At 41.3% G+C, this 25,485-nt stretch overlaps 1 protein-coding gene across 1 annotated transcript in view; it reads right to left on the bottom strand.

The window, feature by feature from the left end:
• MINDY4B (MINDY family member 4B) overlaps nucleotides 1-25,485 on the bottom strand; it is a 128,537-nt gene that overhangs the window by 7,214 nt on the left and 95,838 nt on the right. Inside the window, exons 8-12 of the mRNA XM_069727515.1 lie at nucleotides 21,833-21,898; nucleotides 17,664-17,734; nucleotides 15,443-15,515; nucleotides 12,954-13,124; nucleotides 9,250-9,430 (exon numbers count right to left, since the gene is read on the bottom strand). Of these exons, the coding sequence (XP_069583616.1) occupies nucleotides 9,250-9,430; nucleotides 12,954-13,124; nucleotides 15,443-15,515; nucleotides 17,664-17,734; nucleotides 21,833-21,898 (562 nt within the window). The remainder of the gene's footprint in view (nucleotides 1-9,249; nucleotides 9,431-12,953; nucleotides 13,125-15,442; nucleotides 15,516-17,663; nucleotides 17,735-21,832; nucleotides 21,899-25,485) is intronic.

Below are 25,485 nucleotides of genomic sequence, written 5' to 3'. Positions count from 1 at the left end.
CTTATCTGAAAAGCCCCTTGCCCTTAGTAGTGACCTTTCAAGTTCCACGCTGTCAAGTGGAGGTTTGCTGACTGAGGGTGGAACACCGGTCCCTGGTATAAAAGATCCGGAAGATCCGGGAGAACCCAGGGATCGGAGACCGATAGAATTCTCAGCCAGGAAAACCAGGCCCTTTTGGGCCAGAAGGGGGCTATTAGGATGATTCTCGCCCTGTCCTGCCTGATTTTCCGCAGAACAGCCGGAATAAGGATGTAAGGAGGAAACGCGTATGCTAGACCCTGAGTCCATGGGATCGTAAATGCATCCAGAGCCCGAGGGCCCCCTTTGGGGTTCAGAGAACAAAATTCCCTTACTTTCCTGTTTTCTGTGCTGGCAAAGAGATCTATTACAGGAACCCCCCAGATTTTGGTAATCCGATCGAAGATGCTTTGGTTTAGTGCCCATTCCCCCTGTTTTAATCGGGTACGGCTTAAGAAGTCTGCTTTTTGGTTCTCTACCCCCTTTATATGCAGCGCAGAGAGGGATAGGAAGTTGACTTCTGCTAATGTGAAGATCTGGGAAGTGGTGTTCATTAGAGCTTGGGATCTGGTTCCCCCCTGATGGTTCAGGTAGGCTACCACTACCTGATTGTCCGAAAAAACCCGGACATGATGCCCCTGTAGGCTGGGAAGAAAATATGATAGAGCGTGACTCACTGCCCAAAGTTCTTTTTGATTTGAAGATACCTCGTATTCTTGATCTGTCCAGACCCCCTGAGTGATACTGTCGTCCAGGTGAGCTCCCCACCCCGTGGGACTGGCATCCGTGGTAACTATCCGAGATGTTTCTATTACCCACGGAACCCCCTTTGATAGGTTGTTGGGATCTAACCACCAGGCTAGGGAACGAATAGTGTTTGAATTTAGAGACATGTTTCCTTCTAGGTGTCCCCCCAGTGTAACCTGATTCCTCAGAATATCCCACTGGAGATCCCTCGTGTGAATTTGTGCCCACTGTATTGCCGGGAGACAAGCAGAAAGGGACCCCAGCAGTGACATCGCCCCTCTCAGGGTCATATGAGGGTTTGAACGAGCTCTGGACACAAGATTTGATATTTTCTGTTTTTTCTGGTTTGGAAGACGACATTCCTGTGTTATCGAGTCCAAAGTGAGGCCTAAAAACTCTTGAACCCTGGTCGGTTCTAGTTTTGACTTTTGGAGATTTAGGAGCCAACCTAACTCTGTTAGGATTTTTATCACTCTGTCGCATTGTTGGCGACAATGTTGGGCCGAGTTGCTGACAATTAGGAAGTCGTCCAGATACGGTATTATTAGAATGTCTTTTTCTCTTATGTGGGCCATCATTTCCGCTACCAATTTGGTAAATATACGAGGCGCTACCGAGATGCCAAATGGAAGGGCCTTGTACTGGTATTGTTTTATTTCTCCTCCCATGACTACTGCTAGTCTGAGGTATTTCTGGGCATTTTTGTGGATGGGGACATGATAGTACGCGTCGCTGAGATCTAACACTATCATGAAGCAATTCGGAAACAGGTTTTTTATTGTTGATTTTATTGATTCCATTTTGAAGGATTGATTTTTTTACATAACTGTTTAGTTTCCGTAAATTGATTATTGTGCGGAAAGAACCATCCGGTTTTGGGACTAGAAATAGTGGGGAAAAGAACCCTTTGCCTCTTTCCAGTAGGGGAACTTCTTGGATCACATCTTTCATTATGAGCTTTGAAATTTCTTGTTCCAAGGCCTGTTGTTGCTGAGGTGAGGGTTTTAGTGGGGTGACCACATAGTTTTGGGGAGGAAGGGAGGTAAAGTTTATTTGAAGTCCCATCTTTATCAGATCTAAAATCCAAGAATTGGTTGAAATTTTTTCCCAGGCCGGAAGGTATTGAGACAATCTCCCTCCCACCCTGGGGAAGGTGTCACTTAGGGGTTTTTTTATCTCTTGGAGAATTACCGAAGAGGAAGCCCCTATCCTTCCTTCTCCCATCATCCCATCTGTTCTGTTCCCTTGGGGGACGTCTGCGAAAAAACTTCCTACTCCGAAAGGGCCGTCTAACAAATGGTGCGGCTAAGATAGGGAACCCCTTTTTCTTATCCCCTGCTTTTTGCAAAATGTCATCTAGGGTTTCCCCAAATAAGAATTTCCCTTCACATGGAATTGAACAGAGTTTTTGTTTGGTCTGTAGGTCGCCCGGCCAGCTTTTTAACCACAGCGTCCTACGAGCTGCATTGGACAGGGCTGCCGATTTTGAAGTAAGCTTGATTGAATCGGCTGATGAATCTGCCAAAAAGGCTGCCGCCCCTCTAATCATGGGAATTGATTCAATCATTTTATGTCTAGATACTCCATCTTTTAGTTGCTTTTCCAAGTTATCTATCCAGATCATTAAAGATCTGGAAGTACATGCGGCTGCTATTGCAGGTCTTAGACACCCCCTGCCGATTTAAGGAAAGTATCAGCTCTTTTATCGAGGGGATCCTTCAGAGTTCCCATGTCCTCAAAGGGCAATGCGAATTTTTTTGACGCTTTGGCTACTGCTACGTCGAGTTTTGGTGCCTTGTCCCATGACGTAGAAGCCTCTTCCTCGAAGGGATATTTTCTTTTAAGGGAGGGGACAGATGAATTTTTCCTTTCTGGTTTCTCCCACTCTTTCTTAATTAATGCTTGAATATTCTCGTTAAGTGGGAAGACTCTGCGCCTTTTCTGTCCTAGGCCCCCAAACATAATGTCCTGTACTGTTTTGTCAGGACGAGGATCTACAACCCCCATGGTTGATCTTACGGCCTTTACAAGGGCATCTACTTCGTCTAATGGGAAGCAGTGGCGGCCTCCGCTCTCAGAATCCGAGGAGGAGGAGGAACCCTGTCTGTCTGAAGCGTCCCCCTCAGGACTAGAAGAATCAGAGTGAGAATAGGGCACAGGTGTTTTTTCCTCGACCCCTTCCCCTTTAAGAGATTTAAATGCTGTTTCCACCTCTGATCTTATTACAGATCGCAATTCAGAGGCGAAACTAGGGGTTTCTTCACATAGGACTTGTCCTATACAGGAGCCACACAATTTCTTATCCCAGTTTTGCAACAGGGGTTCACTGCATAAGGGGCAGACTCTATTCTTAGTTTTCTCTGTTTTTTTTCTTGCCTAAAAACAAACGGAAAAGGGGGACCCCAATTATTTGGTGAACTTTCACGAAGATCACTCACCCATCTTGCGCAGCCACAGGTACCGGTTCTGGAGGAGGTATAGGATCCTGTATCAGATCCGTAGTCTGCGGTGTCAACTGGTTAGGCATATTGGCTTTACTCCGCGGCGTGGAATGGCTGCTGGAGCGGGTACTGCGGGTGCCTGCAGAGGACCTTTTCTTTTGGTCATCTGGCTTGCGCTGGTGGTGCCGCTGGCGTTGCTGCTGCTGCTGCGGTGGCTGCTGCTGCTGCTGCAAGGGCTGCGCCTGCTGGAGCTGCTGGTCGCTGTCCTCCATTATTAGGACTGCATGCAGCAAGGAGCGGTTCCACAGCGGTGTTTAAATATCATATCTTTTGGCGCCGATTCACCCCCTCCTCCAGGGCTGCGTTCCCGGAAAGCGCTGATCCCCCTTGGATCACTGAGCATGCGCGCTCTGCCCGGGACCCGGAAGTAGTACTTTCTATATCCGGTGCGGCGGCCATCTTGGTGTCCTTACACACACCACGCCACCGCTCCGAATCAGGAAGTGCCTGCTCACCGCCGAGGCACACCGGGTCCCCGAAGCCCCTACCCCAATCTGGGGAGGCGGCCGCGCTTCCCTCCGCGCACTCTGCAGCCCCATCGGACCCAGCAGCGGCAGCGTCGGATACCGCGCCAGCCGTGACAGGGGCCTCCCCGCCGTCATAGGTCGGCTCCGGATCTCAGGTACCATCCTAGAGGGTTCCCTGTCAGGACAGGAAACCAAACTGACGCAGGAGAGAGGTACCGCCCTTTTTATCCTGTAGGTTTCCTCTCCTGAAGGGCGGATTCCCTCTCTCTCTGGTAGTGCTGTCATGGGCGACTGAGAAAAGGAAAATTTTTGTGAAAGAAAAGTAAATGTTTATTTTTTCCTTCCACATTCCAAAAATTCCTGTGAAGCACATGAAGGGTTAATAAACTTCTTGAATGTGATTTTGAGTACCTAGTAGGGTGCAGTTTTTAGAATGGTGTCAGTTTTCGGTATTTTCTTTTTTATAGGCATCTCAAAGTGACTTCAAATGTGATGTGGTCCCTAAAAAAATGGTTTTGTAAAATTTGTTGAAAAAATGAAAAATCGCTGGTCAAATTTTAACCCTTATAACTTCCTAACAAAAAAAATGTTGGTTCCAAAATTGTGCTAATGTAAAGTGAGACATGTGAGAAATGTTATTTATTAACTATTTTGTGTGATATGACGCTCTGATTTAAGGGCATAAAAATTAAGTTTGATAATTGCCAAATTCTCAAAATTTTCATCTAATTTCCATTTTTTTCACAAGTAAATGCAAGTCATATCAATTAAATGTTACCGCTATCATAAAGTACAATATGTCTTGGGAAAACAAAATCAGGATCACTAGGATCCGTTGAAGCGTTCCAGAGCTATTACCTCATAAAGTGACAGTGGTCAGAATTGTAAAAATTGTCTTGGTCATTAAGATGAAAACAGGCTTCGTCTCAAAAGGGTTAAAAAATTAAAAAAAATATAAAAGTTCAAATCACCCCCCTTTTGCCCCATTCAAAATAAAACAATTAAAAAAAAATCAAATATACATATATTTGGTATTGCTGTGTTCAGAATCGACTGATCTATCACTATAAAAAAAAAATTTACCCAATCACTAAACGCCATAATGAGAAAAAAAATTCAAAATGCCAGAATTATGTTTTTTTGGTCGCCGCTACATTGCAATACAATGCAATAGCAGGCAATCAAAATATCGTATTAAAGGGAACCTGTCACCTGAATTTGGCGGGACTGGTTTTGGGTCATATGGGCGGAGTTTTCGGGTGTTTGATTCACCCTTTCCTTACCCGCTGGCTGCAATATTGGATTGAAGTTCATTCTCCGTCCTCCATAGTACATGCCTGCACAAGGCAAGATTGCTCTGCGCAGGCGTGTACTATGGAGGACAGAGAATGAACTTCAATCCAATATTGCAGCCAGCATGCAGCCAGCGGGTAAGGAAAGGGTGAATCAAACACCTGAAAACTCCGCCCATATGACCCAAAACCAGTCCCGCCAAATTCAGGTGACAGAGTCCCTTTAAACACCAAAATCATATCCATAAAAACGTCAGCTTGACGTGTTTTTTTAACAAATTTTTTATTTCTTTTTCACCACTTAAATAAAAAAGATCCTAAACATTTTTGTGTCGATGAACTTGTAATGACCTGGAGAATCATAATGGCAGGTCAGCTTTAGCATTTAGTGAAAATGGTAAAAAATAAAGAAAAAACTGTGGAATTGCACTTTTTTGCAATTTCACCACACTTGGAATTGTTTTCTCGTTTTCCAGTACATGATATGTTAAAACCAATGGTGTCCCACAAAAAACAAGCCCTCACATGGGCATATTGACAGAAAAATAAAAAGGTTATGGCTCTAGGAAGAAGGGGAGCAAAAAAAGAAAATGGAAAATGGCCCTGGCTTAAGGGGTTAAACTGCTACAGTTGTTGTTGGAGCTTCTGCACTAACAGTTTATTAGTTTCCGGTTGTGCTAGCTGCAGCTGCTGTTGGGTTTGCTGACGCTTTTTTGATCAGCTCCTCTATGATGTCTGATGTTGCTTCTTGGCTTAAGGCCGCCTTCACCAAAGACAAGTGGTTTGTCCACAGCCATCACAAGTGCTTCTTGGGGAAGTTGCCTAAACGTCTAGCAACAGCTGTGGTAGATCATCTCACTCAGCTGTACACAGAGGTAGACACAGTAATGCTGTCTCTTTAAATCTTAGAATGGTTTATTAATATGTACTGCATAAACCAATGTAGAGTTAGCAAAATAAACACTGCCTTTCTGGAGTTCTCCTCTCCAGGCACACTTAATGCTGAATGAGCCAGAAGACTGTATTAACCTTCTGGAATCCACCCTGGGGTGGAGATATGGTGAGCAGCTTCCCACCCACTCTTCAGCTATTCACTAAACCTAGCCCTTAATATGGCCGATTAACCCTGCTGAGCACTCAGTGTGCTGGAACATTTTCCTAGGCTCATATCACTGAAGTTAATAACCTCAGTGACACATATCGTTCCTCCAGTACTTTGCCGGCGACTTTTTCACACACCATATAGTTTTGGTTACTAGACTGGTCAGTGCAAGTCACAATTTTCACAGAAGATAGCTGTCAAAGCCATGCAAAAGAAATGTGTATTTGACACTTCAGAATAATCTGATATTTATTTCAGGATGCAGATAATCATGAATGCAACAGTAGATTAGGGAGACACCTGCTCACTTTTCCACCATTTAGCCTAAGCGTCTGTGTCTCAGCGCAGCAGGTGTAATGACATCACTACATCGTGCTGCTACATGGAACCTCAGTCCACACACAAGGCACACCAGAGTATTGGATTGGAACATGCCTAGGTGATTAGTTATATTTTTTTAATTGTCAGTAGTTGGGAGAAATTGGGGGCTATCACACTGCGTGGGGGAGCTGTGAGGGCCCTCAGTGTGTGTGGGTGGCTGTGAGGGCCATCATTCTGTGTGTGTGTGGAGGGGCATCATAATGTGTGAGCTATTGATCAAGGTACAATGGCTGAATAGTAGGAGCAGTATGATTCACTGCTTTTTATTAGCTTAATAAAAAGCAGTAAACTATATGACATTGATCAGCTGCTACTGATAAGAATATTTTACAATATGCGCTATCGTAATATGTTATGAGTAGGAAATGTGTCATTTTTAACTTTACGCCTTTTAGAAATCATTTCATCTTCAACTTGCTTAACTGTTCACACAGTCATTTTGACCCGGGGTGCACAAACTATTACATGCCACTGTATTGATTCCATTTGTAATTTGTTAAATGTTATGTTGACCACATCTAGTTGTGTGATGTTTTTGTTGGCATGGAGAGCAATTATTATTTATATCCAGAGATGGATAGTAAAATCTATAACATATTGTTACGTGTTACGGAACCACTCAGCACCCAGAATATGTTGTGCAGTTATATGTATGTATAATAGGTTCCATGTGAGATGCATGTCCCTAATGCATCAGCCCACAGGCTGCGCCCCTGGGCAGAGGGGACACGATATTCCCCTTTTGTCCACCCCCCCACCTTTGTAATTCCCACAGTAAATATCGGCAGGCTCCGGCCACCTGCGGCTATTGTAATGTATGTCTGGCCTGCCGCTTTTCTATCGGCCTGCCCTCTGTAGCGGTGTGATATATTCTGTGTCCTGTGAGTAAAGTTTTGGCAGACTAGAAATACATGGAGAAGCAGTGATGTTTTATATGTGCCCATGTAACCAAGCAATTCCAGCCAGCGTCCTTCATTCAGACTCCAGCCAAAGCAGAGTGGACCTCCTGAAACACGGGGTGGTACTGAAAGAGGTACCCCAGCTTGGTAGACCCCGTTACACATACAGTTATATGAAAAAGTTTGGGCACCCCTATTAATCTTAAGCTTAATGTTTTTTTTGCAACAGCTATTTCAGTTTCATATATCTAATAACTGTTGGACACAGTAATGTTTCTGCCTTGAAATGAGGTTTATTGTACTAACAGAAAATGTGCAATCTGCATTCAAACAAAATTTGACAGGTGCATAAGTATGGGCACCCCACCATAAAAGTGACATTAATATTTAGTAGATCCTCCTTTTACAAAAATAACAGCCTCTAGTCGCTTCCTGTAGCTTTTAATGAGTTCCTGGATCCTGGATGAAGGTATTTTTGACCATTCCTCTTTACAAAACAATTCCAGTTCAGTTAAGTTTGATGGTTGCCGAGCATGGACAGCCCTCTTCAAATGATCCAACACATCAGATGTTCAATGATATTCAGGTCTGGGGACTGAGATGGCCATTCCAGAACAGTGTAATTGTTCCTCTGCATGAATGCCTGAGTAGATTTGGAGCGGTGTTTTGGATCATTGTCTTGCTGAAAGATCCATCCCCTGCGTAACTTCAACTTTGTCACTGATTCATGTACATTATTGTCAAGAATCTGCTGATACTGAGAGGAATCCATGCGTCCCTCAACTTTAACAAGATTCCCGGTGCTGGCATTGGCCACACAGCCCCAAAGCATGATGGAACCTCCACCAAATTTTACTGTGGGTAGCAAGTGTTTTTCTTGGAATGCTGTGTTTTTTGGCCGCCATGCATAACGCCTTTTTGTATGACCAAACAACTCAATCTTGGTTTCATCAGTCCACAGGACCTCCTTCCAAAAAGAAATTGGCTTCTCCAAATGTGCTTTTGCATACCTCAGCCGACTATTTGTGGCATGCTTGCAGAAACGGCTTCTTTCGCATCACTCTCCCATACAGCTTGTCCTTGTGCAAAGTGCGTTGTATAGTTGACCGATGCTCAGTGACACAATCTGCAGCAAGTTGATGCTGCAGCTCTCTGGAGGTGGTCTGAGGATTGTCCTTGACTGATCTCACCATTCTTCTTCTCTGCCCTTCTGATGTTTTTCTTGGCCTGCCACTTCTGGCCTTAACAAGAACTGTACCTGTGTTCTTCCATTTCCTTACTATGTTCCTCACAGTGGAAATTGACAGGTAAAATCTCTGAGACAGCTTTTTGTTTCCTTCCCCTGAAAAACTGTGTTGCATAATCTTTGTTTTCAGATCATTAGACAGTTGTTTTGAGGAGCCCATGATGCCACTCTTCAGAGAAGATTCAAACAGGAGAACAACTTGCAAGTGGCCACTTTAAGTAGCTTTTCTCATGATTGCATCCACCTGGCTATGAAGTTCAAAGCTCAATGAGGTTAGAAAACCAAAACAAGTGCTTTAGTAAGTCAGTAAAAAGTAGGTAGGAGTATTTAAAACAAGAAATGATAAGGGTGCCCATACTTATGCACCTGTCAAATTTTGTTTAAATGCAGATTGCACATTTTCTGTTAGTACAATAAACCTCATTTCAAGGCAGAAATATTACTGTGTCCAACAGTTATTAGATATATGAAACTGAAATAGCTGTTGCAAAAAAAACAATTTTTATAAAACATTAAGCTTAAGATTAATAGGGGTGCCCAAACTTTTTCATATAACTGTATAAGCCAAAGATTTCATGAATGCGATGGAGACTTACCAACTGTTAGATGTGCTGTTTTCTTTTGGGTAAACTGCCCACTGTAGAAATAAAGCTCAAAATTATGTTCCATTTTCCAGTCACACAATAGAGACGTATTTGTTCCAAACAGAACGCTGTAGGTTCCATTAATATTGCACAGCCAGATAGGATACTTTGGCGTTTTTAGCATGCTGCCCACCTGTGAGGAATTAACAAAATGTTAATGTCAAATTAATAAAACATATAGACATACAAATTTCTTGTGCAACATGACTTGCATGTACTTATGTGGACATAATTGTTGGTACCCTTCAGATAAAGTAGGAAAAACTCCCATTGGTCACTAAAATAATTTGAAACTGATAAAAGTCATTTTCAATTTAAAGTTACTGAATATCAACTATTGAAAATCAGACCTTACTTTTGAACTTTTGTTCAACAGAAAAATTTAACAAACCAAACTAATGAAAACGGTCTGGACCAAAATGATGGTGTCCTTAAAGGGAACCTGTCACCCCTAAAATCGAAGGTGAGCTAAGCCCTCCGCCATCAGGAGCTAATCTACATCATTCTGTAATGCTGTAGATAAGCCCCCGATGAAACCTGAAAGATGAGAAAAAGAGGTTAGATTATACTCACCTGGGCGGGCGGTCCGATCCGATGGGCGTCGCCGTGCGGGGCCTCCCATCTTCATAGGATGACGTCCTCTTCTTGGCTTCACGCTGCGGCTCCAGCGCATGCGTACTTTGCATAGCAAAGTACTGCAGTGCGCAGGCGCCAGGCCTCTCTGACCTCTCCCGGTGCCTGCGCACTGCAGTACTTTGCGCTGCCCTTAACAGGGCAGACAAAGTACGCCTGCGCCGGAGCCGCAGCGTGAAGATAAGAAGAGGACGTCATCGTAAGAAGATGAGGCCCCGGACCGCGACGCCCATCGGAGCTGGACCGCCCCTGGGTGAGTATGTTCTAATCTCTTTTTCTCATCTTTCAGGGTATATCAGGGGCTTATCTACAGCATTACAGAATGCATTTCTCATTTTCAGAAAATAAATACAAAATTTATTGCTTTGAAGTTCGGAGATATGTTGTCAATAGTTTATAGAATAAAAGAGCAATTTACAATTTTGCAGTGGTCTCTTAATTTTTGCCAGAGCTACTGTATATCTATCTATCTATCTATCTATCTATCTATCTATCTATCTATCTATCTATCTATCTATCTATAGTGGGGAAATAAGTAATTGTGACTTATTGGAGGTACTCCAACTGAGAGTCAGAATCTAAAAATAAAACCAGAAAATCACATTGCATGATTTTTAAATAATTAAAATGCATTTTATTGCATGAAATAATTATTTACCATCAAGAATTCTGGCTGGCACAGATCTGTTAGTTTCTCATTGCCTGTATTAAATGCACCTTTTTGAACTTGTTACTAACAAACAGACAATCCCCGCATGTAACAGCCGCAAATAATGTAATCACAGGGACTCGAACATAATAAACAAGCACTCCCAGATGCTAGGATAACACCCGAGCATGCTCGCATAGAAGGTTTTTTCCTTCCACATTCCATTCATTCCTGTGAAGCACCTGAAGGGTTAATAAACTTCTTGAATGTGGTTTTGAGCACCTTGAGGGGTGCAGTATTTAGAATGGGGTAACTTTTTGGCATTTTCTGTCATACTGACCCTCCAAACTCACTTCAAATGTAGTGTGGTCCCTAAAAAAAAATGGTTTTGTAAATTTTGTTGGAAAAATGATAAATCGCTGGTCAACTTTTAACCCTTATAACTTCCTAACAAAAAAAATTATGTTTCAGAAATTGTGCTGATGTAAAGTAGACATGTGGGAAATGATATTTATTAACTATTTTGTGCGATATGACTGATTTAAGGGCATAAAAATTAAAAGTTTGAAAATTGCACAATTTTCAAAATTTTTGCCAAATTTCCATTTTTTTACAAATAAACGCAAGTCATATCAAAGAAATTTTACCACTATACAATTTGTCCCAAGAAAACAATCTCAGAATCACCGGGATCCATTGAAGCTTTCTAGAATTATGACCTCATAAAGTGACACTGGTCAGAATTGAAAAAATTGGCCCGGTCACGAAGGCAAAAACAGGCTCGGGAGCGAAAGGGTTAAGGTGCAGATAGTTCTTAATTACATTGGTTATATGTTTGAGGCTATTGTCCTGTTACAGAATACATTTGGAGCCAATCAGATAGCTCCCTGTTGATTTTACATGATAGCTAAGTATCTTCCTATATGTCTCAGTATTGAGGACACCATTAATCCTGGCCAAATTACCAACTCCATATACTGAAAAGCAGCCCCAAACTTGCAAAAATATTACACCACTCTACTTTTCCTGCAGATAACGCCTTTTGTTACAGTCAAATATTTAAAATTTTCACTTGTCAGTCCAGTGTAACTGGGCCATTTTTATGCATCCCAGTTCCTATAGTTTCAAGTCACTTGGCATTGTTTCCATATTGAAGGCATGTTTTGTTTCCACAATTCTTCCACAAAGACCAATTTTTGTTTAAATGGATATAAGCATGATGTGTTTTTTTCTGTTACACTAAGTTTCCTTTCCAATCAATGTGTCTAAGGCTAGGTTCACATTGCGTTAGGGCAGTCCGTTTAGCATATAGCGCTACAGACTGCGCTAACGCAATGTCCCAAAAGGGATCGCGTTTGCCTATCCCGCTAGCACAGATCCCCGATCTGCGCTAGCAGGGAACGGACCGCGAACGCTGCAAGCAGCGTTCGAGGTCTGTCACTCAAATGACGTCACATCGCTAGCGCACACCCATTGTGGGCGTGCACTAGGGATGCGTTCGCAATTACAAGCAATGGCGGCGTTAACGGACTACGTTACACCGCATTATGCCATGGTGTAACGTAGTCCGTTAAACGTACCACCATAACGCAATGGGAACCTAGCCTATGGCCATCAGCGTTGACCATTTCTTCGTGCCCTCCTTTTTGAGAAATTCAGTCAGATACTTATCCATCATGAAATACCGTCGAGGAAATGTCTGAATGGCTCTAAATTTTTTTCTGAAGCAGGACAATGATCTCAAATATGTATCCAATGCCGTTAAGAACAACAAGGGGTCCTGGAAGTAATGATCTGACCTGCACAGAGCCCTGATCTCAACATCATCAAGTGTGTCTGGGATTACATCACTAACGGTCTGTACAACCTTGCATCCACAGAAAATCTGTGGTTAGCTTGCCAAGATGTTTGGAACAACCTCCCTGCTGAGTTCCTTCAAAAACTGAGTGTAAATGTATGATAAATTGATTCTTTGTTCTTGTTTAGAAGGCAATGGGTGGTCACACCAAATATTGATTTAATTTGCATTTTTATTTATTAACTTTACATTTTGTTCATTGATTAAAATAAATTCTTAACACTTCTATTTTTTAAAGCATTCTTACTTGAAGCATCGTCTCCACATATGCCCCAAACGTTTAGCACAGTATGTATAATTTTAAAGTTATGCTTCTTTCCAGAAGCAGCAAAATGTCTGTCCATAAGTTTTATCTTGTGTTGCAAATTCACCCTATAAAATTGAAAAAGTACTAATCTCCCGTAGACGCGGACAATGGACAAATACTGTTCTGATATAAACAGGCAGCTTTCAATTCTAAACATATGGATAAATCAAGCTGCCAAAAGTAAGTATATCATGTATTTCATCTCTTACCTGGGGAAGTCTGTTTTGTTCCATTTCTTCTCTACTCCAATGTAAGTAGCCCACATCACTGCGTGTAAGGACTCCATGGTACTTCTGCTCCACATTTTGGTCATCCAGAGCCTGGTCCCCATTGAAGATATGTGGACTTGCTCTACCAGTTAGCATAAGATTCAATACTGCCTGCAAAAAAAGTAGTAAATGGATTTAAAACCAACTCATTGAAAAATGTTCTAGGTGCTTATTCAGGTTCTAATTCTAATATTCTGTCAGCTTTCAGATCTGAAACAGTTCATTTTGACAAATATTTAATTATTAGAAATATTGAGCAGTATCAGTAATATTAATATTGTTTTGGAGCCAATTCATGGTAATCTGCATGAGACCTTATAGTCACAATTGACACAACTCTTCATCTTAAAGAGAACCTGACAGCTGATACATGGTGCCCGATCCAAGGGCAGCATGTACGAGGCACTGGCTGTATGATCTCAGCCAGGTATGCTTGATCCTGAAACACTTCAACATTTTAGAAGAAAACACACTTTTAAAGCTGCCGAGGAGCAAGCCGAAGTAGAAACCAGTCAGACAGGCGGGTCCCCGGTGGCTTCTCCCTGCATGCTGCCCTGGATTGACAGGTCTCTTCTTACAAGTGCTGCATTGATTGAGTCAAACTTACCTGGCTGTGTTCATACAGCTAGTGCCTGATACATGCTGCCCCTGAATCGGGCAGCATTATTTAGATGACAGGTTCACTTTAAGGTTACAATCACACATTCCGTGAATCATCCATGTGCTGTCCATTTTTTCACAGGCAGCACAATAACCCATAGCGTTTCATGGATCTATACATATATCTGTGAGAAACATGGATCCGTGTGTGAGATCTGTGAGATTAAGATCAAGTCCTATTCTGATTTGCATCCATTTTATATCCGTGTCTCACTGGTGATAAATTTGAATAATGGGCTCTATTTAAAAATGGATGCAACATGGAAGACAAATGCAAATAAAAAGGTCCTTTTCTTAAGGGTGGTAAAATTCCCAATGTAGCCTGTAAACTCTCTCTTGACAGATGTTGTAGTTGGAGCGAAGGCTCCAACATGATGAATTTCATTAGCCGATCCTTTTGTTCTACCTGGAGATACATCACTGACAGAGGAGTCTGACTGCAGCCCTCTCTTATAGAACCCACAAGAGCTGTGCTGAGCTGAGTATTCCTGTATTTTGGGGAGTCAGGAAAGATAGCTATCGGCCAAATGACAGTTCAGCCAACAGCTATCTAATATATATAGGGACCTTAAATAGGGTTTCTATACTTTTTCCTTCTTTGCATCTCAGCTTCCTGCTTGCCAGGAGGTGGTGTGCTCCTGAAGATTGACATTTCATACAAGTGGAATGGTCGCAGATGTGCTCTCTATGATGCTACAAGCAGAGTCTACTTTACCTCTACAATATCGGAGGGGTGCAGAGACACAAAAACTGGCCTGCTCCACTTATATGGCCAACTTCAGAGTTGGGCTTGTAAGCTGTATGACAAGAATCTTGCAAATGTGCTCTCCTTGCCTAAGAAACCAAAATATTCTGATAGACTGCAGAGGAGACCGATAACCTAGACAATCAGTGAAGCTAACAGTCCATTGATGTACGAGGCCAGGTGACTTGATTGTCTCAACCTGGATTCTCTAAACTTCTTTGAGGGTTCAGTGATGGTCAATGAAGTAGCTCTGTATTTCAGTTGGAGCCATGATGCTATGGCTACTGGAATCTAGAGTCTCCCTAAACACAGGCGGATCCTCCTTTTTATAGGTCACAACTTCTCATTCAGTCATCCTTTCACAGGTTTGGGAGAAGGTGGTAGGGGCCCATTTCTCACTGCTGGAGTGTTCAGACAACATGCATAGATTGTCCTTCATATTTTCAGAGCATAAATGGGTCATCAACATATTAACAAAGAATGTGCCTTTGTTTTCCAAGGATAGTAGAACAATACCAGGACAGATATAATAGCTAATCAGCAGCCAGTCATCAAATGGCATCCATTGAACATTAATTCAATGACAATAAGACTCAACATTCATTCTCACATAAACTCTAGCTCATCTCTTTGGGCCTACTGAAATAATATGTCTGGATAATTCAGATTAAATGCTGTGTCATCACAGATGTCACATTTCTCTCTCTGCTTCTTCAACTTTCACTCCATGCTCCTTGACGGCTATTATACCAGCTGTGAAGAGGAAGATAAAGGGGAAGGGAGGCATCAAACTCGAGCACAGACTGTGATAAGCCTTGCTCATGGTGTGGCTTACAAGCAGCAGGACACTGGCCATGCTTCCTGGTTTGTGACATACCGTAAAGGGTAAATTGCAAAGTTGCGTGTATTTCTAAACACTTTGCAGTTTTATACATTTAAGATGTTGAGGCAATGCCGTTAAATCTTGTAGATATGGTGATGTTTGGGCAATAGTTTTAAAAAGGCATACACTTTACATAGTCACCTGTCTGACTGTGTAGTTTCCCATACAAAAATGGAAGAGGTGAGATATGGTGTGATCCAGATCTTGTTGAATCCTAAAAAAAGACAAAATATATATAAAAAAATAACTAAGGAATATACAGGAGATAGATTTGTCATGTTAAAAAAATCATATAAAAAAGAATCATTTCAGAGCTTTTTCCAGCTTCAATGTCACCCATAATCTGTAAAAATTCATTAAAGAAATGAATAATAATTTGGATGGGGGGGAAATAAAATGTACAAAACTAAAATAATGTGGTTGCATAAGTGTGAACAACCTCTTATAATTGAGGATGTGGCTGTGTTCAGAATTAGCCAATCACATTTAAACTCATGTTAAATAGTAGACATCATTTCAAGTGATTCTGATATACTGCATATAATGTTTAACTGTTCTAGGATTTTCCCTTCATTTTCTTAGCCACATTTTACAGCAAAAGCCATGGTCTGTTAGCCTCTTTTAACACAGCAAAGGGATCTTATTGTTGAAAGTTATCAGTCAGGAGAAGGGTACAAAAGAAATTTCCAAGACGTTTGATACAACATGTAACACAGTGAAGATGGTCTTCAAGAAGTGGCTTAAATTTGGCAAACAGTGACATTACCTAGAACTGGATGTCCCTCAAAAATTGATGAAAAGACAAGAAAATTGGTCCAGTAGACTGTCAAGAGGCTTAGGGCAACAGATGAGCAGCAGGAGTTTCTGACAAGTACAGGTTATGTACTGAATGTGACAACAATCTCCTGTTCTGGTCTGATGATACCAAGGTTAAACTTTTTGGCCATAATTTTAAAAGGTAGGTTTTGTGCAAATCTTGCACTGTGCTTCACCAAAAGAACATCATACCCATAGTGAAGTATAACAGAGGCATTGTGTTTTGGGGCTTTTTTTTGGCAGCTGGAACTAAGGCTTATTGGAGATAGATCAAATTATGAACACTTCCAAATATCAGTTAATTTAGCATCAATACCTTCAGACCTAAAAGCTGAAGATGGAGAGGAATTTCGCCCTCAGCACAACAATGACCCTAACTATACCTCTAAATCAATAAAAGAATGGCTTCATCAGAAGAAGATCAAAGTTTTGGAATGGCCCAGCCAGAGCCTGAAGCTGAATCCATTTGAAAATCTTCGGGTTGACCTCCAGATGGTGCTGTGCATAGTAGATGCCCTCACAATCTGACAGATTTGGGCCATGCTGATAAACTCCTACCAAAAAAGACTGAACGCTGTCAAGAATTCAAAATGTACTTTGAAAAGATTATAGTTTAAGTGTGTGCATATTTATACAAAAGACATTACTTTTAGCTTTTGATTTTGTTCCATTTAGAAGATTTTAATTTGTCTTTCAATTGAATTGTACAGATTATGGGTGATCGTCCCTTGATGAAACGTGGTGAAACACATGTCGATATCAGTGCGACAGTGGACCGGTTTGGTAAATATCTTATCTTGGTCTAATGTATTATGCTCCTTATTGATTTACTTTACACTGTCTTGTGACATACACTTTATAGGATAAGGTCTCATATTTATAAATAGGTGGTATACTAAATATTGTGGTCTAAATCTTATATCTGGCTCTTTTCATTTGAAATCTTTAGTGATTTTCAAATTCTGATTATTTATTTAGCACTATGCATTTTATGTTACTGAAATATCACTTAATGAATTAATGTGTTTGTGAGTTCATTTATTATATTGCGGAGCCTATATACTATATAATTGTCTAAGGGTCACTTCCGTCTTTCTGTCTGTCCTTCTGTCTGTCATGGATATTCATTGGTCGCGGCCTCTGTCTGTCATGGAATCCAAGTCGCTGATTGGTCTCGCCAGCTGCCTGTCATGGCTGCCGCGACCAATCAGCGAAGGCTACAGTCCGATTAGTCCCTCCCCTGCAGTCAGAGCCCTGCGTCCGCTCCATACTCCCCGCAGTCACCGCTCACACAGGGTTAATGCCAGCGGTAACGGACTGTTATGCTGTGTGTAACTCGCTCCGTTACCGCCGCTATTAACCCTGTGTGACCAAGTTTTTACTATTGATGCTGCCTATTCAGCATCAATAGATGCTATGCAAAATCGGAAATAGTTTTTCTTGTTCCAGTCTGTGACTGTTTTCATACATGTTCCCAACCACTTATTATGAAAAAGATTATAATAGTATTAAAACCAAACTAAATTTAACACAAAAAAAATCTCACCTTTCAATTGTCCTGGAGAAAAGCAAACTGTACAGAAACAGTATGACTCCATGGCTGCCCTCCTCCTTAAACTAACATGAAAAAAGCATATTAACATACAGCTATGAATAGCAAAACGCTTTTCTTTCCTTTTATCCATTATTACTGGGCTGCTCATTTACGCAGAATAATTGACATGGTCATCTAAACCTGCTTACATGAAATGGATGGAAATTGAAAAACTTTGGCTTGCCCCAGCCCACATTAATTCTCTAATATGGAATGGTTGTTACAACCACCCTTCTTCAAACGAACTCCTAGGCCCAATGAGTCTCAACTGAGACATTTGGAGGACCTGCTCCAAAAAATTCAAGATACTATCCATAAGCTGCCCTCTTACTTCTTTCCTATTTCACCCTAATTTCCCTGAGAGCTCGCCTCCCTCAATAACAGGTACGCGAGCTCACACTGGCCTGTTTAATTTTGCAGACAAAACTAATTATAAAACAAGGACTTTGCTTCCTGATGATGAGATGTAATCTAAATTAGCCGTTCCTACGCTCCCGTTATTCCAATACATGAAGATCAGGCATTTGCCTCATCCCTATTTAACAGTTTACAGGTTCTAACTCCAACACCCTTTGAAAGACTTTGTAGAAATGGTTCCTCAGCGAAGGGCTTAATCTCTGATGTATATAATCAGGGCCGGTTTTAGACAAAGTGGGGCCCTGGGCAAAAGTGTAAAGTGGGGCCCCAAATGCTCACATATTGCACCATCACACAAACATTTCTGTTACATTTACAAGCGCTGAGTCCAGGCTGGTAAACGAGAGTGATTGACAATATTGAAGTCATTCGACGCTGGTTTCCCAGTCTCTTTAGGGTATGTGCACATGTTCAGTAATTGGCAGCAGCACATGTCCGCTGCGTCCAAAGCGCTGCCGGCTATTGAACGTAGGTGATTCCGCATGCGTTCATTGAACCGTACGGATTCACCGTGTCCAATACATAGTATGGGTGAAATTTATCTTGCGTAGGCTCATGTCTCTGCAAGATAAATAGACATGTTGCGGTCTGGAGAGAAGTGCCACATGTCCGTCTCCACGGGTGAGCTGCGGGCGTCTGTACACGCATTGTGGGCATGGGATTTCTTGAAATCCCATCCACTATGTGGTAACATCTGGACACTGCACAAGTAGGCAGCGTTCAACCCGCATCGTTTACTGACCATGTACACATACCCTTACTCCGGCTGAGGAAGAGTGATTGGCACAGATAGTCCTCGATACAGTATAATGCAGGTCCCATGTAGTACAAATGGTAAAACAAACCTCCTCCCGTCTTTGTATGACTTATACACTAAGATCAAAGATATCAGAAATTTTGAATATCGTGCTGCTCTGAATGATGAAATGGTCGAGAGATTCAACCTCATTTGATCCCCATGGGAAACCTTTTGGGTACTTCTTAGTATTTAGGAACCTAGGAACCCCACTCACAAGGTCATATACTTCCTATCTTCCTTCAACACTTAATATCATTACTTATCCCCTTACCCCTCCTTCTGTTTGTATGTCTTCTATGTATCCTCATTTTTATTTACTTTGTTATATATATATATATGTATATATATATATATATATGTATAAAAGAAATTTGAATATCACTATAATATGTTACATCTAACATCTATACTATAAAGCTGATTTACTCTGTTTTCATTGTAATTTGTATATCCCTTTCTTATCTGAAACTTGTTTTTATTAAATATGAAAATCAATAAAAATTACAATTATTAAAAAAAAGTTTTTGTTTCCAATTCTGGCCATCAGGTGGCAGCACTGCTCTAGAGTAGCTGCTTGATGTTCAGGCATTTCCCGACCTCTAAGCCTGGGGTGACACTAATGAGCGCTCCCCGCCAAGGGAACCTGACAGAGCTGTAACGGAGCTGTCCACTAGAGTGAAACTGGCTGAACAAAAAAAATCAGAGCTTAACATATAATGTAATAGCCACGTGGATGTATGGTATGCAGTAGGCAGAGAAAAAATATAAAAATCCTCAGGCTTTAGCGCTTCTTGAATAGATTCATTTAACCCCTTATTTTAAATGACTAATAAACCTTCTTTATTGCATTAGTGCCTGTGATTTTTGTCCGTTTTCTCTGTATACTGTATTCAGTTAAATGAAGCCGTCGGTGTCACCGTGGACACTGTGTGGCCTCCGCAGTGGCAGAATTCGTCTTTCTCAGACGTGCACAAAAATGTCCAAGTTCTGAAAAGACTAATTCTGCCTTACCGGGGGCCACACATTGTCCACGGTGACTCTGACGGCTTCATTCGACTGAATAGAGTATGCAGAGAAAACTGCACCATGACTCCATTGGCTTCATAAAAAGAATGGCTTCATCTGGGCACGCAGTAGTAAATAAGAAGGTCTGCACTACCCCAAAATGAGCGCCCAGAAGGAAAAATAGAGTAACCACTTCTAGAAGTAAAACTTTGGCACAAAATAGGTAATACATTTGCAATAACTATTTATTAACCCACCCCTTATGAGACAGATTACATGCCAAACCCTTATGAGACAGATTACATGCCAAACCATTGAGACAGATTACATGCCAAACCCTTATGAGACAGATTACATGCCAAACCATTATGAGACAGATTACATGCCAAACCCTTATGAGACAGATTACATGCCAAACCATTATGAGACAGATTACATGCCAAACCATTATGAGACAGATTACATGCCAAACCCTTATGAGACCAATTACATGCCAAACCCTTATTAGACAGATTACATGCCAAACCCTTATGAGACAGATCACATGCCAAACCATTATGAGACAGATCACATGCCAAACCCTTATTAGACAGATTACATGCCAAACCCTTATTAGACAGATTACATGCCAAACCCTTATGAGACAGATTACATGCCAAACCCTTATGAGACAGATTACATGCCAAACCCTTATGAGACAGATCACATGCCAAACCATTATGAGACAGATCACATGCCAAACCCTTATTAGACAGATTACATGCCAAACCCTTATGAGACAGATTACATGCCAAACCCTTATGAGACAGATTACATGCCAAACCCTTATGAGACAGATTACATGCCAAACCCTTCTGAGACAGATCACATGCCAAACCCTTATGAGACAGATTACATGCCAAACCCTTATGAGACAGATTACATGCCAAACCCTTATGAGACAGATTACATGCCAAACCCTTATGAGACAGATTACATGCCAAACCCTTATGAGACAGATTACATGCCAACGTTTCGGCCCTTCTGGCCTCTATCTGTCCAGGTGCTCGTCAGTGGATAGAAGATATCCATGTTGTTTGTCACTGTATGGCTCAATAAATACAGTTATAAATCTATTTCCTATTTTGTTCCGAAGGTTTTCATTAGGGCTCTGTCAGAGTTTCATCTAGAATATAGTTTATTAGGGGTTCCAACAGAAACTCTGAGTAGTGCTCAACAGATAGCAGGGTAGGGGAAAACTTACTGCCAGTAACAAAGAACGAGTTCATCTTTTCAATGCTCTGAGAGAGTAGTAGCGGCTCAGGCACTATTTGCACCCACTAAATGACTCCCCAAACAATTAACTAATGGATGTCATCATCACATGCAACATATGAAAATTAAAGGAACTGATTTAATTTCCAGTGTTCTGATTGGTGAGATACCACTGATTCCGACAATGGGGCTCTGCAGAGTCTGAATGGCGTAGAGGTGGGGCACACACACCTTCACCCCTTTCATTCCTTATTGGACTGCCTGAGACAACTGAGTACGGTGTTATGTAATTTCCGGCGGTCTCACAGGGAATGAATGGAGCGATGGTGCACATGCTCTAATTCCACTTCTCTCAGATGGGACTTTGCAAAGATTTGAGGATTGGTATGGTGCCAATAGTCTGGTTTTCTATGATCAATACGTTATTCCCTATCCTAATGATAGCTGATAAACTATATACTTAGTGCAACCCATTAATGATCTCATTAGGATGGCGTGTATGGCAAAATAGATGGAGCTGAATGCAGAGTCCTACACCCTCTGAACCCCTGTGTAACGTAGAGTCATAAGCATAAGGCTTAAAGAAGAGTTTCTATTGCAGATATTCAACTACAAAAAATGAAAAATAACACGTATTCAGACTCACGCAGTGTATGTGGGCACAAATGAATTTTTCCAATCTGTCTTTTTCTACAAACTCAAATAACTGGAGCTGTCAATGGAAAAAGAAATGTGGTTAAGTGTAATACAATAAAATATCGCTATAACATGTAATAAATCATTTACTCATTAACTGTCTTATGTTCCATTTGTTGTGTAAAGCAATCATACCTTCTTTTTTTTAATTTGTTTTACTAATTCAATTTAGACATATTCCGTAAAGGAAAGATTCATTAATTCTGCAAAAGGACTTCCAATATTGCATGTACAATATAGGGCAGCACTATCTTTTGGGTAGTAATTTACACAATACAGAAACTGATATCTCACAACTGATTGCATCAAGACTGTTGTCCCATGAATACAAATTACATTTACCTGTTAGATCGTGTAAAACATAATTTATTCCAGTTGAAAAGTTGTGAAGCAAAAATTGCTTCTACATCTAGATTTTGCTGTTACAAACTTGTTATGGCGCCCCCTGGTGTTTGTTTCCCTTTGCAAGGACTCCTTAAAAGCTAGAGTTTGCTACCTGGTCATTTCTCCTCCTTCTGACACATTTTTAGGTTTTATTGTATACACGCTTTTAACGGTTCTAAAATGAGTTCATTTTTGGACAATCAAATCAATTTTTGCCTCTTTTTTTAGTGATACACGGGGGATTCATTTTTTTGTCATTTTTATGACTTTTTTTGTTTAAAGGGAAAATTTCAATTAAAATATGAAATACATGTCGATTTTTCTCATTTTTTATAACCACAAAAGACTGGAAAACATTTCAAATTGTGTTCTCTATTCTGTAGAATTTATTTTTCCATATTGGACATATTTTTTCCAAGGGAATAGAAACAGAGATTTAGGCTGGTGGTGTCTTTTTTTTATTTTTTTATTCAAGCTTTCTTTAACTATTTAATTTTTTCCTTTTGTAACTGGGGCTGGTATAATGTCTTCAGGTAACTTTCAGCCTGCTGGCTGTATAGCAGAACTCCCAGGATTTCATGGGACCCAGCAGCTCCTTTTCCCTCCGTATACCCAGTCATCACATGATCACTGGGTCTGGAGGAGGAAGCAAGGTAAGTTCTTCCTAATCTACTTACACAAGCGCTGGTTCTGTACTATGTATAGAGAGATGGAGACTGTAAACATGGTAATAAACATATACCAACATAATAAACAATACATTTCTAGATTCTCTCTGGGTCTATGTGGCAGCCTCCTTCCTTCCTTCCCTACAATCTTCTGAAAGTTTCTTAGACTTCATTTTTATTTCAGAGTGTCAGTGCAGGAATAAGAGTGGACCGCATGGACCTTTATAGTCTATGGACAGTCCAAAAGTAGTGAAAAAACATAGCAATGATGCTAATTAAAAAATATGTACATGTAACACAAAAACTTGATTTAAGCAACAGGCCATTTTCTGGTGATACACTCCCTTGAAGTGAAGCTCCACCTAAGCAGCGATAAAAAAATATCAATATTTGGAATATACATCCAATGATGATGAGTGCAGAGGAGACACAGCCGGGGGAGTGAGAGTCCGGTTGGCTACGTAGCTTAGTATCTGTGATTGAGAAGCTTCTGGTTACTATGATTGCATATGTTAAAAATCAGGAAACATGGCTCATATCATTATTGGAGATGCACTATTTTTTGGCAATGAAAGATGCTCGCAACTTGTTAAATGCCACCGCCAAACTCTGACAGCGTCATTATCCCCTTCTTGACCTTAGACTTATTCATGCTTCCAGGTTGGGAAGTACTTCCCGACCCTCGACGTATGGATGCGTCCATGCTATTTTAGCACACAGGAGCTGTGTGCATGCGAACGCCGCCAGATGTTCAGCTGAAATGACAACTGACACCCTGCACTCACTGCCAGGAGCCGTGCCCGTAGCGCTCCTGGCAGTCTTACCCTCTAAATGCTGCAATTGATATCGATCGCAACATTTAGGCTACTTTCACACTAGCGTCGTTTGACGCACGTCACAATGCGTCGTTTTGAAGAAAAAACGCATCCTGCAAAGTTGCCTGCAGGATGCGTTTTTTCTCCATAGACTTTAATTAGTGACACATTGCGAAGGATTGCCACAAGTTGCATCCGTCGTGCGACGGATGCGATGTGTTTTTGCAGTCCGTAGGGACAAAAAAAAGTTGCTTGCAACGTTTTTTTGTCCGTTGGGTCCGCTTTTTCCGACCGCGCATGTGCGGCCGGAACTCCGCCCCCTCCTCCCCAGATCTTACAATGGGGCAGCGGATGCGTTGTAAAACTGCATCCGCTGCCCCCGTTGTGATTTTTCTTCACAGCATGCGTCGGTACATCGGCCCGACGCACTGCGATGGGCCCGTACCGACGCTAGTGTGAAAGTAGCCTTAGACGCAACATTTAGAAGGCAGGCGGAGGGAGGGGGCTCCCTCCGATCATCCGGTCAGTGCCCCCGCGATGTCTCAAGTGGCCGATCATTGCTATGGTGACCAGATGTCAACATCTAGGTCACCAGGGCTAGCAAGCTATTAGTTAGATCACGCAAAGTGCAAAATCTAACTTGTGTCAGTGCAGCACTGACAATTTATAAAGCATAGCAATGCTATTACATTGCTATGCTTTATAACCGTGATCACAGCTGTGAAACTCAAAGTACCATAGTGGGACTAAGTAAAAAAAAAAAAAATATATATATATATATATATAATATATATATTGTTCCATCAATAAGTATTTTAATGTAAAATATTTGACAGTATTTGGAATTTCCGAATCCGGAACTACACGACCTATAAAACTGTCCCACTAGTTAACCCTTTCAGTGAACACCATTAAAACCAACAAAAAGTGAAATCAAACATGATCAAAAAGACAAAAAATCAGTTGAAAAATAAAAAGGTTATAGCTCCCAGAACAAAGCGATGCAAGAATAATTATTTTTTCAATAAAATAGTTTTTATTGTGTAAAAGCGGCAAAACATAAAAAAATATAAATGTGGTATTGCTGTAATCGTACTGACTGGAAGAATAAAACTGCGTTATCAATTTGAACACACACGGAACACCATAACCCCCCAAAATTCCTAAATTGCTGATTTTTGATTCCCTATAATAAGGTAGAGGCACTGTGGATGCCGTCTGGCCTATAATCTGACGGTGTCCATCTTTTTAGGTGTGCACAGGGCTGCCACTAGAAATTTCGGGGCCCCATACTGGCAAAATTTTCGGGGCCCCCTTGAAACTCCGCCCAGGCTCCACCCCAGCCCCGCCTCCAGGCTCCACCCCTCGAACTGTCCACAGTCCCACCGCTCTCTCTTGGAAAATCTCCACTTCTCACCTATCACACATTGACAGTTCCCATCACCAGATCACACACATAGCCGGCAGCTTTTGTTTTGGCCAAAAGATTTTTTAAGCCGCCACCATAACACGGTAGACACTTTTGGCCGGGCCCTACTCTACTGTAACCTACTAAATATTTGTTAAAATATGCAATACAATTTAGGTATATTTTTATTTATTTTTCAATTTTTAAAATGACCTATAATACTACATACAAGGAACAAATACCACCGCACTATGACCAGATGACATATTACCACCACAGTGATCGAATAATATAAAATACAAGGAACAAATACCGCTACACCATGACC

The sequence above is a fragment of the Ranitomeya imitator genome, chromosome 5 (genome assembly GCF_032444005.1).
Source record: "Ranitomeya imitator isolate aRanImi1 chromosome 5, aRanImi1.pri, whole genome shotgun sequence".
NCBI lineage: Eukaryota > Metazoa > Chordata > Amphibia > Anura > Dendrobatidae > Ranitomeya > Ranitomeya imitator.
The sequence above is the reverse complement of the archived record's forward strand: the minus strand, read 5'-3'. Positions and strand labels throughout refer to the sequence as shown.